Raw genomic sequence first — 12944 nt, forward strand, 5'->3', positions numbered from 1 at the left:
GTTTTTTACAATTAGAGCAACTCTATAGCTAGCAGATGTTAAAAGAGTCAACACCATTTTTTTTATTTATTGTTGAGTTATAAGCTGGAAGTAGAAAGACGTTTTCCCCTGTTGCAGTGCATGCTCAGCACATACCAGACATTGGATTCTTTGCCATGGTTTGGATAGACCTGTGTAGTGCTTAGTTTTGCAGATGAGGGAATAGCTGATGTAGCACATCTGATTTTCTTACATCCTCAGTAAAATATTCTAGAAAATTTTTTTTCAAAACTGAAAAAATAATCTGACATAGTAAAATGGTAATCCTAGAAAACTTCAATTCCAGTGTCCTAAGTGAAGAATTATCACTATCATCAGAATGCCTCAGTCAGCACAACTGGAATAGGTATAACAGAGTTATATCGTGCACTGTGGGGATAAGAATTAATTTTTAAAATACAGCTGTGAAGCTTGCTAAGAAGCAGGACAGACACAGAGAAGGGTAGGGGGAAAAGAAGCAGCTGGACAAAGAGTTCATATTTGGTTTATTTATCATTGTCTAAATAATATCACTTCAAGACAGGAAAATAGGGCCAGCTGGCTTTTTAGGCAGAGTCAGGAAATTTGCATTTCGTGGCAGCAGGAGAAGGGCTCTCCCAGGCCCAGCCCTCCCTGCACCGCTCAGCGTGCTCCAGCAGGTCCCTGGGCCTCCTGCACACCCAGGATGCTGCTCCTTGCCCGCTGTGAGTGCAGGCACGTCGCCCTGCTGAGGCACAGTGATGGGTGGGAAGGAGCACACGATGGACAGAGTATGCAGGAGAGGAGACCTCGTTTGGGAAGGTGCTTGAATTAGGGGATGCCTGAGGAAGTGGCCTCCCCCCCTGCCTGGAGCCAGGGAAGTGGAAGGAGCTGCAGCGGCTGCTATGACCCAGAAGGTCTCTCTCCCTCTCTGGTTTGTGGAAGGCCATGATTTCTCATCTGCAGTGACTACTCTTGTCAGCTTGGCAACCTGCTCAGCTAAATGCTTTGTGCATGTTGCCAGCTGTGAGAAGGCTGCGCCTGTGTCCCTCAAATCCAGTTCCTTGTGGTCACAGGCATCACAGCTGGTAAATCCAAAAGGGTCTGCAAGAGCTCTTCAATCTGTTCCTCCTTCTCCGGCATGGAGCATTTATCCTCATTTCTCTAAAGATATTTTGTAAGAAAGACAAAGCAATTCAGAGATGGCAGTATGGCACAAGAAGAGAGCTGCAGAGAGCTCAAATACCGCAGTGCTCTGCCTCCTCCACTGCCTTGATCCACACTCCAGAACCAGGGAACCTCACTCCCTCTAGTCAGTGTTAGGGCAGGAAGCAAGGCAGTGATTCCATGTTCCTCAGTCATAAGAGGTAACAACATATTAATCATCCTCTGAGGCAATTGCTCATGGATACACGCGGATCTGTTTCCAAATTGCATTTGTAGAAACTCTGCCACACGAAGAGTTACGAGTGAGTGGTTTACAAAATGGAACCAAAGACAGAAACCCTATGAAGTGGAGAACTGAGGGGAGTTTTGCTAAAAGCAGCCTTGGATGACAAAGTTGGGCCGGGCTTGCTCCCTGCTGGGGTGGGTACTGCTCTTAACCACTGTTCTTTGCTAAAGAGGAAAAGGAGCAAAAGTGAAACGAAAAGGTACGGCTGCCACAGCGCAACTTGCACATTCAGCTCCATTGCTATATGTTAATGCACCGAATCCATCCTCTCCAAATGCACCGTGCAGGGAGGGGAATGTGAGTAATATAGCACTCCCCTGCCACCAACCCAACAGCCTATGGACGGCACAGGGCAATGCTCTGCTCCTCCTGCTGCCCCCAGTAAATCTGCCTTGCTAGAAGGCCATTACATCCACAATACATTTCCCTTCTTTTTATTAGCAAGAATATTACCAGCATGAATTACATACTCCATTCCTATCAAATTCAATTCCTAGCAGCTTCAGCATGACCTGGAACCATTTCAAAGGGATTACACCAAAGATTAACCTGGATAAAATATGAATATAAAATAAATTTCAAGAGAAACTGTGCATGCTGCCTGAATAGGGGAGTATATAACTCGGTCCTGCTCAGAGCTCTGCCGTCAGGAGGGGATGAGACAATGAATTTCCTGCTGTCACTGGAGTTAAAGCAGTAGGTCTCGGTATGTTTTCCAGACAAATTGATTTATTTTTATGCATTATCACATTGCGCGTGATGGTCATTGTGAGAAAGAGATTGCTACAAGAGGAGGGAGTTGTTTATTGAAAAGGACAAAGTTGTCGCACCTTGTAGAGAGTGGTTTCTGTTTGTCTGTTAGCTTTGAGATCCTCATTTCCTTTCCCAGGTGGGGAAAGAAGGATGCGAAGCCCTAGCTAACTGAACAGCACAGATTATCACAGTGGTCCTTCCTCTTTCAGAACACAGATTTCTGCCTAGTATGACCTGATATAAGTTCTGTGAAGTAAGTGGGACTACATCTGGTAGTTAGTTGGGAAGTTGTCAGACACAAAATGAACGGAGCACTGTGCGTGTTCTCCATCATTTTGTTTCTGGGCCCTTTTCTTCAGAATATGATTTTGCCTTATTTACTTTCCAACATACTCTAGCAATTTCTTCTTGTCATTGATGCTGTTGGGGGTTCAGATATAGAGAACTCGTATAAAGCACCCACAGAATGATCCTGTGCTGGTAGATAATGTTTCACTTTTCCAGTTACGAATGACCTAAGTATCAAAGCACAAAAAAAAAGCTGTATGACATAATTTTATTCCAGGACTCAAAGCTATAGCCATCAGTGAGCTGATACACAGTGCTTCTGCAGATCTCAGCGCAGCCCAAAGCAGCACAGCGTGAAATCAGAAGTCCATGGGGTTACTTGCATGCCTAAAGTACATGCTGAGGTGGTTTGATATCATGGAGACTTTAATGGGAAGCAAATCTGACAGACACTGCAGTTTTCATCTTGTAAAATCATTGTTCTTTAGGATGAATTTTCTGTTTCTTAGCAGAAAATCTAGCTGCATTTTGTTTAACAGCCGTAAGTTACCAAAGGAAATAATGACTTGTGACACAAAACCTGACGGAATTCTCAGGACAGCTGAACTTGTGCTTCTGGCCACCTGTAAGTGACAGCCACTTCCGTTAGCAGTTGAAAGACTTCTACTCACCCCCATGATTTCTTGTCTCCCTCCTACTTTATCAATTCCCAGCGTGACAATCAGCCACCTGGCAAAGCAAAGGCTGCCTACCCACTGGTTTGATACCGCAGCTGTAATATGTGCTGGGGAACTCAACAGCTACTCCAGGAAAGTGCCTCTGGCTCAACCAGGAGATGCTGAGCTGCCACCGAGCCAGGGAAAACAGTGTCAACTGGCTGGGATGCAGGCAAAGGGGCTGAGAGAGGTGCCAACAAGGAGAAGAGAGATGTGCCATGGGAAAATACTGAGTCCAGGAGACCACAGGTATTGTTCCTAAACAGGACAGCAGAAAAAACAGCAGGAAATAAATTACTGCAGGAATCTTTTCCCCCTATGGCTCTGTACAGAGAATAGGAATACTAAAATATTCACAAATCTGCAAGTTTTAAAGCGTGGCAGAAAGAATAACGGCAGCATGCGCACACTCTGGGCCAGACTCTGCAGCACGCATCTGTACATTAAGGAGTGATTCGCAATCAGCCCTACGAGCTACAGACCTTGGCATTAATAAGCATTAATAAGTGGAGTGAGGTGCTTCTCCATGGATGGCCTCAAGTGTTACTCTGAAGAGTGCTGTTGTAGCAGAGCAATTAATTGAGAACAAGTCATTGGAGACAAGTGGGCAAGTAGCAAAGCTGGCAATAGGTGGCTTGGGAGAGAGCAGGAGAGTGGCTGTCATCATGCCCATGCACTGAGGGATGAGGACCTCGAGTCAATACATGGAGTATTCACAAATTAAGGCTGTTAGTGCTACAATTTTTTTTCTATGAAAGCCATGGAAGCAGGGGAACCAGAGGCCTTGTAGTAAATTGCCCTATTCATCAAAGTGGCTGTGCCACATGGTGAGGATATCATGAAAAAAATGGGGGCCGAAGCAGCAGGTACAGACCCCATCCAAGAGGCATCTCTAACATGCAGGTAGGAAAAGGCTTGCGCAACCTCAGGATCCAGAGCCTCAGTCTTTCTCCTGAACATGGGCACCTCTGTCTGGGAAGTGAACCAAGTTTGGCCACCTCTTTCAAAATGCTCTTCTGGCATCTTTTGTACAAATAGCCCAATGGTTGAAGCACTTGTCCACAGAAAGGGAGACCTAGGTCAAAGGCACCCCCCAGCTGAAAGTCTCAGCTCCTCAACCTGTTTCCCCCCAGGTGCTCCAACAATTAGCCATGAGCGTGGCCTGGCTGCAAGACTCCTCCTTGAAAACTATGACACTGTACAGAAAAGAGGTCAAGAATAAGTGTGACGGAAAGCAAAAAACGGTCACAGAAGACAAGACTTTGTGATTCGGTGCCTGCTGTGTGTCTCAGGGATGTCAACTGCTGTAAAGATTTGTGGGGTGCGTCTCAGAGTATTCCCACAAGAGGTGGACAGTCACAGTGCCACACAATCTCACTTCGCAGGCACACAAATCCTTCAATCCATCCTGTCCAATGCCTGCTTCCACTGGAAAGGGGGAGGTTCCTCCATCGCAGTTGGGATGGAGGTTTGAATCCCTTCAGACTGAGGCTGACACTGGAAGTTTCACACTTGCTGGGTGAATTCTCTAACCGTGGATAGCTTGATTTATAAAGAACAGAAATATCGATCAATCTGGCTGCTATTGCAAATGGGATTCACCAAAACGCATACTGGGTCTGATCCAACCTGGAAACTCTTCTGTTTCTAAACAGGCAACAAGCTCAACAAAATCAACAAAAATATAAATACATATAAAATATTTTTAAAATGTAAATATATAAATTAGGCAACCCAAAAGCTTGATATATTTTAATTTCAGCCAAACTCTCTGAGATTTTGCAATGCTGCAAAAATGCCACTGGAAACATGCTTCCACTCAATGGCATGTATGTTTCAAAGGCTTCCTTTGAAAGGTAAGATGATAAAAAGAAATACCGTACCAGTTGGATCAAAGTCTGGAAAATAATCCGGACAATTCTGAGCAGTGATTCTTCCAGCAGGTGTGTCGTCCCAGCACAACCAGCCATCCCACGTTCGGTTGCAGAACAGACCTGGACATTTAAGAGGAATGCAGTAGTTAATTCACACACAGTCACTCCTGAACCTGCTCTGTTCTAGCCTCCCAAGGAACATTGCTGTCTGCGGACAACTTCCTTTTTGCAATAAAATCCCTTGTTGTTGCTACACTTTGAGTGGCATTCCAGTACTTGAAAGGGGTCTACAGGAAAGTTGGAGAGGGACCCTTTATCAAGGAGTGTAGTGATAGGATGAGGGGTAATGGTTTTAAACCGAAAGAGGGTAGATTTAGACTAGATATAAAGAAGAAATTCTTCACTAAGAGAGTGGTGAGGCAGTGGAACAGGTTGCCCAGAGAAACTGTGGATGGCCCATCCCTGGAAGTGTTCAAGACCAGGCTGGATGGGGCTTTGAGCAGCCTGGTCTAGTAGGTGGTGTCCCTGGCTGTGGTGGGGGGGTTGGAGCTATATGATCTTTAAGGTCCCTTCCAACCCAAACCATTGTATGGTTCTATGATTCAGGTACTGCAAGGTACTTGTTATTGCTGATCTGAAGTTAGTGGTGTTAATTTTACTGGAAAGTAACGTTTTTAAGCCTGTTGAACCCAACTTTGAATGTAGGATCTGATCCTACAAATTCCTCTTCTTGATCCTCCTTCCATCCTTGCCTGTAAATGTGTACACTAGTGGTAAGGGGGGCCTCAGTTGTCCAAAGACCTTATAGACACCCACTTTCCATTTCATCTTCTGTTGTTCAGCAGGTCTGAAGATCAAGTCTTTGAAATGTAAAGGTAGGAAGGGCTTGCAGGGACATCCTAGCTAAAGGCAATGTTTGCAGAGACAGGTCCCTGCTAAGGTTGTTGCATTGCTCAACACGAGAGATCAGCCAGATAACTACAGATCCAGTGAAGCGAGGTGCAAGACTGATTTGTAAAAGGCAAACTCTGCCTGCTGATGTTGCCTGGGTAGGAATGTTGTGATCCTGTCCTCATCAAGACAGGATATAAGGAAGAATATAAGGACAGATATAAGGAAGAAATTCTTCACTAAGAGCGTGGTGAAGCACTGGAACAGGTTGCCCAGAGAGGCGGTGGAAGCCCCATCCCTAGAAGTTTTTAAGGCCAGGCTGGATGGGGCTCTGAGCAACCTGGTCTAGTGGGAGGTGTCCCTGCCCACGGCAGGGGAGTTGGAACTAGATGATCTTTAAGGTCCCTTCCAACCCTAACAATTCTATGATTCTAAGACCCTTCTGGGAGGGTAGCACTGTTGACGCTGTGTCCCCTACAATCAGTGTTCCCAGCCCTAGAAACGAAGGCCATACGAGGGAGCCAGAAGACAGCTCATGCTTGATTTGTGTTACAGACATGTTGCATGCTATGGTCCACAGAAATTGTGTTATAAGACTGCTTGCTGTAACACGTTTTCCTGACTTACTGTAGATTTATTCCCTATACATCTCAGTTATTTCCCATTTAAAATCAGTTTGTGTTGGGGAAAAGGTATTTATCACCGTGACCACCAGGTTAAAGGGAAATACAGTGAGAATATACATCTTGCCTTTTTTGCTGTGGTCCCAACAGAGTTTCAGAATTGCTGGCATGACCATGTAGGTTGTTTTTGAAAGAACCATATGTAAGGTGCCTAATAACCATTGAAAGTTAATAAAATATGGGCAGCTAATTGCTTCTGGTGCTTTTGAAATTATCCACAGATAAGCTTTCTTACTGAAGCAAGAAAGCTGTAAAAAGACGTCTGAATTGTTCAAATTTGCACCAATAACTGTTTTTCAGTCAAAATAGTTATGGATTAAAAATTGAAAGCACAAATATTTTGAAATTAATTGTTTCCAGATTAGGTGTATAGCAAAAAGATATTTTTATGAACACTGTTTCTTCATTAGATAATATTTTATGCACATATATTTTTCCATTGTCAAGTTAAATGGGCTAATGCCACTTGTTCATAAATCAGCAGTTTTTAATCTTTCCTTCAGGCATTCTCATGTTCTTCGCTAGTTTTAAGATGTATTTGAAAGACTTTTAGGAATCATTTTGTAATATCAAAGCAAAAGGAGAGCAGAAAATGTTTGCAACTTAAGCTTGTATCTGCAAGACGCTGCAGAATGGGGTTGGTAGGAATTTCTAGCTTTAAATCCTTTGCCTTGCCTGCTAAAGAAAAAAAAAATCACTGATGTCGATCTACACAATGTGGAATATGTTTTTCAAGGTAACAGGATATATATGTACACGTACATTGAAAAATATGTATATGTATACATATATACATATATATGTATATATGTATACATATATATACACACACATATATATGTGCATATATATACACACATATGTGTATATATATACACACATATGTGTATATATACATATATATGTATACACATACATATATAGATATGCATACACATGCATAAACATGTTTCCTAAGTGCTGCAGGAAATAAAACAGTGTAAGTAATAAAACAGAAGAGCTGAACACCATATTGTTGTATCACCAGCTAAAAATATTACATTTTTGGATGGCCAGGGAGTGTAGGAGTGCTGTGCTCTCCTGGAGGGATGGTCAGGTGTTCCCACGTGGCTAAGCTCCTGCTGGAGAGCAGCTCAGCTGAAAGAGACCTGGGAGTCCTGGTGGACAACAGGATGACCATGAGCCAGCAATGTGCCCTTGTGGCCAAAAAGGCCAATGGCATCCTGGGCTGCATCAAGAAGAGTGTGGCCAGCAGGTCAAGGGAGGTCACCCTCCCCCTCTACTCTGCCCTGGTGAGGCTGCACCTGGAGTACTGTGTCCAGTTCTGGGCTCCCCGGTTCAAGAGGGACAGGGAACTGCTGGAGAGGGTGGAGCAGAGAGCTACCAAGATGATTAGGGGACTGGAACACCTCTCTTATGAAGAAAGACTGAGGGATTTGGGTCTCTTCAGTCTGGAAAAAAGACGGCTGAGGCGGGATCTTATCGACACTTATAAATCCTTAAAGGGCGGGTGTCAGGAGGATGGGGCCAGGCTCTTTTCAGTGGTGCCCAGGGACAGGACAAGAGGTAATGGGCACAAACTTGAGCATAGGAAGTTCCACCTAAACATGAGGAGGAACTTCTTTCCTTTGAGGGTGGCAGAGCACTGGAAGAGGCTGCCCAGAGAGGTGGTGGAGTCTCCAACTCTGGAGACATTCAAAACCCACCTGGACGCGTTCCTGTGTAATCTGCTCTAGGTGACCCTGCTCTGGCAGGGGGGTTGGACTAGATGATCTCCAGAGGTCCCTTCCAACCCTATAATTCTATGATTTAGTTATTTCTTTGGGATTTAAGGTAATCAATTCTACTTTGCAATGGATAAGATAAGCGTGTGTACAGTTTGGCTCTGCTGACACATGGCCACTTGTAATGCTGCCACAGCTCACCTGTGTTACACCATCTCTCTGTCTCTTGAGCCTGACATACAGTTCTCTACAGTTCATTGCCATCAGCTGTGAGACCCAGGATTATGAAGGATTTAAACTACCTTTGCGCCAGTCTACAAATGAACTACATCAGGGACTTGTAGAGATGCCAGGGAAAAATTAGACACATCTTGTCTGGCTCTGTAAAGTTGTACCAGACACTGGGTTTTCCTGGCAACTCCACATCTGTGCTGAAAATGCATGCCCATTACAGCCCTTCAGCTCGTGTGTCGGGCTTTTCCTCTCAAGAGACACTCCTATGGTTGTCCTTTGCATTAAGGGAATTTCCTGTTTGATCCCATCCTCCCTTCGAAATTTGCAGCCAAGAGACTTGTACTCTTGTTCCCTTCCAACCCCTTATGAAGTGTAAATGTTGAAGGGCTGGTGAAGATCCTGCAATTCAGTTGAAAACGCAACTTCAGTAGTGCTGGCATCATTCGTTAGTCACCCATTACCTTCATTCTAGGTTAAAAATGAATTAAGTGCATGTTGCTATGAACATAACAGTCCCCAGTGGCATCACTTAAATCTAGCTGCCAGTCGAAGGAATGCAGGAACTGCTGTGCGGTGTGCGATGGCTGTGGGTCTGCCACTGCTGTCCTCCTGGGACAACGCTGCCCTTGAGAATACTACATTGTCTCATGACATATGAATTCCCAGCTTATGCTGGGAAAACACTTCAGCCCTTTGCAACTTATCACATGAGAAATGTGAATCCAGTGGATTACATATTTATAGAGCTGGAGACTAAAAGAATAATCTGAGGAGACAGTAAGTTTTTCCTCCCTCAAGTCCAGCAACTAAAGGCTTGTTTATGTCTGAAAAGATGCCTTCTATCCCATAACCCTGTTTAAATACTTGTGGGTTTTCCCCATTATTGGCCTGAATGAAAACCCGTTTGAAGCAATGGGAATCTCAATATCCATTCCAAAACATTTCTGCATCAAGACCCGGGTACCTTAACATCTAATTATTCTTTGAGTCTTACAGAGTCCAGTAAAATCTTTGTGGTAAAGAATTGTAGAAATGTCTTTGTTCTTGTATTACAAAAAATCCCACATTATCTTCACCCCATTTATTAGTTCAGGGGGTTTTAATCATTATTTTTTAATATATTTTCTCTTTAAACTGTGTCCTTAGCATGTCTGTTCTTTACCTGCATAAATCCCCACAATGCCCCCAATCCTTTTTCTCTAGCCTCCTCAGAACTTCTTCCATATTTTCTGTGAGAAACAGTGACCAGAACAAGAACACTCAGTCCCAACAATAAATGCCCCTTCATTCATTGGTGCCATTGTGGCACTACTATTATTTGTCATTTCCCTTTTTATTAATCTTAACATGTGCCTTGCATTCAGTAAAGATGTGTCCTCAGTGCCTTATAAACTTCTTTTTGCTAGTGTTACTGCTGAATATAGAACACCTGGAACATCTGTGTTGATACAGAGCATGACAGCTGTCAGTTAATACACGAATGACAGGAAAACGAAACAGTGAGCAAAGCAAACGGAACGACATTTGTATTTAAGAGATCACCGTTCACAACCAGGTCTTTGTGTGAGCTTGCTGAAAGGTTCTGGAGAATGCCATTGCCTAAGCAAGAACAAGAGATATTCAAGCAGCAAAGCACTGAGCCAGAAACACAGATGAGGGGTGTATCATCTGCATGGGGAGGAAGGAAGAGCTTTCCATTCCTTGGACTCACTCCAGGCTTTTTGCTTTCTTTGCACTTAAGAGGATGCTAAGTAAGTGTGAATTTGACTACTGCACCCCAAGGAAGACTATGGGTTAGTATACAGAAGAAAATGTTTCTTTATAGCCATATAAGCAAGCGTGGCAATATACAGAGTTTTTAAAATCTTTTTTACCTTTCTTCTTATATGGAGGAGCTCTGTTCATCCTCTCATAGCATTTGAACTGCGAATCTATTATCTTCTGTCGTATGACTGAATTTTCAGTTACTACAGGCTCTAATGTAGGATCGGTATAATTTACAGTAGAAGAAAGACTTGGAACCATTCTCTGTACAGAAAGGAAAAACTGTTAGTACAAGTGAATAAAGCAGGAGGGTAAAATAAAAAAGCGTGGATCAGAAAACTCTGTATGCATTCTTCAAAGGCCTTTTATTTGCACATGTGTTTAGCATTATGGTAGGCTTTATACTGCTTGCAAAGTAAATGCTGAATTTTTACTACTTTACCTCACTATAAAATCAGAATTTTAACCATGCTCTTTTTCTTGGCAAAAGAGATGACCATTAAATACTTGATAAAGTCTTCAAAATCTTTTAATTTAGCTGATTGATCTGCAAAAAAATTTTCTATCTTCCCAAAGTTACACCCATCTATTTCTGCTCGTTTGTGCTGATTTCTCTATAGACTGTCTAGACAAAATACCTCAGCATCCCAGTCTTGAAACTGATCATTTCATGTTTTATGCCACCTGCTTTGATCTCCTTCAACTGTTAAGGTCACAGAAACAGAGGGCAGAGAGTTTAAACTTCACAACCTGTCCTTAGCGCTTAGTTAAGTACCTAAATTTGAAAGTCTGAATAACAAGGTCCTCTTTGATCAATTGGCATCTTCTGACTTCTCCCACTCTGAGCTGCCTGCAGGGCAAAGGGAAGGATCATTGCCCCTGGAAGGCAAACATCTCAGACAGAGAGGTCAGTATTCTTTTTTCCATCCATCCATCCATCCATCCATCCATCCATCCATCCATCCATCCCACTATTGCACAACCCAGGCAGAAATGAGAGTGTGGAGCTTTAATTAATTCTCTTCTGACTTAATCCTGTCCCAGGACACTTCTCTGCGTGAAGGTGATAGGAAAGGATTAGCCCCTCTGCTTCCCCAGGCAGAAGCAATGATGCTGTGCCACTTTCCTTGTATGACCCTCTATTTTTCCTTATACTAAACCATACTAAAACCATCACAAACACATACAGAGTCATTTAGAGGCTGCTTCAAAACTAAAGACTCTCAGAAACACAGACTCAAATTTTTTAGCAGCAAATACTAGTACGCAGATCTTTAAGCAACCATTTGTAGTTGTTCAAATTGAAAACATCACAGGTTTGAAAGACCAAATATCAGCTTACTTCTTAAATTGTTGCCTCTTTTTTTTTTATTGCGCATCACAAGCAATCATATCTCATTAATATATTACTTTCTTTTCAATTTGCACAGCTAAAACACCTTGGTAAAATACACTGCAAAAGCACAGTATGTTTGACTTAGTTGAGAAAAAAAATGTCATTACTTTATCCTCATACTTCTGTGCCAAACCATCTCAGTTTAATCTTTTTATACCCATACATCCAATTATTTTTTCCTAATGTAATCTAATCTTTTTTGATACTAACATTTTCATTTTGAACTGTAAATAGATACCATCTGAAGGCTGGAGGACAGTGAAGGCAGTTTATCTCATTGCACTGAAATAGGTACTTGAGGAGGAATAAGAAAGAAGATATTTTCTGGCAGATACAATTTTATATAAATTTTATGTGTATACACACACACACATATAGATATACTTGGACAGCGAAGCCATTTGGAACATTTCGTCTGGCCATCCAAGTGAAAAATTAAGCATTTAGGAAGCCAAAACAGGAAATACAGAAGCAACGCCAAACATTACAGATCCCTCACTTGAGAGAAGACTAAAGGGAGTAGCTGGAGTCTATGAGGATCATTTAAAAAACAAACAAGCAATGCCCTAAATCCAGCAAGAAGTGCAGGAAAGTGCAGATAAGGTCCTTCGGATACCCTCAGATCTGCCTTAGCCCTTTGTGTCCATGTATTGCCACAGGCTTTGGTACTCCTCTGAAGTGATTCATAGATACTCCATGCTTATTTCTTTCTTCCTGGTTTTGAACAATACCTCAGCTCCAAGTTGTTTGCATTCGAGAGAGGAATAACAGTATCATCAAAGAAAGCTGGGGGGGGCTTCTGTGGCATCACCTCTATTCTCGATGATCCCTCTGTTTCTCTGGGCCAGTTTGGGAACACACTTGTGTTTTGAAAGCATAACCATCTGATTATGCTTGGAAAACATCACCAATTTTCCTTCCCCTGAAACATTTTCCTTAATTATTTTTGTTTTCTTCTAGGAAGGAGATGATCTGCTCTTCAGATCTGTTTGACCAAACAAGATCAAAATCATTTCACCCTGACAGAGACCAGAAAGGCTGGTGTTGTTGGCCATAAATACTGTTGTAGTTTCCTATGCTTTATCTGTACAGAATAAAGCACAACACAGATATGAAACAATTGGCAAATGCCAGCTACACGGACAGAAACTGTAGGAACTGTTCAGTGCTT

The 12944-nt window shown here is 42.7% G+C and overlaps 1 protein-coding gene across 3 annotated transcripts in view; it reads right to left on the minus strand.

The window, feature by feature from the left end:
• CALCR (calcitonin receptor) overlaps positions 1-12944 on the minus strand; it is a 172275-nt gene that overhangs the window by 56506 nt on the left and 102825 nt on the right. For all 3 annotated transcript variants that reach the window (XM_074574685.1, XM_074574684.1, XM_074574682.1), the window contains 2 exons: positions 10488-10641; positions 5091-5201 (listed from right to left, as the gene is read on the minus strand). In XM_074574685.1, the coding sequence (XP_074430786.1) occupies positions 5091-5201; positions 10488-10641 (265 nt within the window). The remainder of the gene's footprint in view (positions 1-5090; positions 5202-10487; positions 10642-12944) is intronic.

The sequence above is a fragment of the Larus michahellis genome, chromosome 2, assembly GCF_964199755.1.
Source record: "Larus michahellis chromosome 2, bLarMic1.1, whole genome shotgun sequence".
In the NCBI taxonomy this organism is placed as follows: domain Eukaryota; kingdom Metazoa; phylum Chordata; class Aves; order Charadriiformes; family Laridae; genus Larus; species Larus michahellis.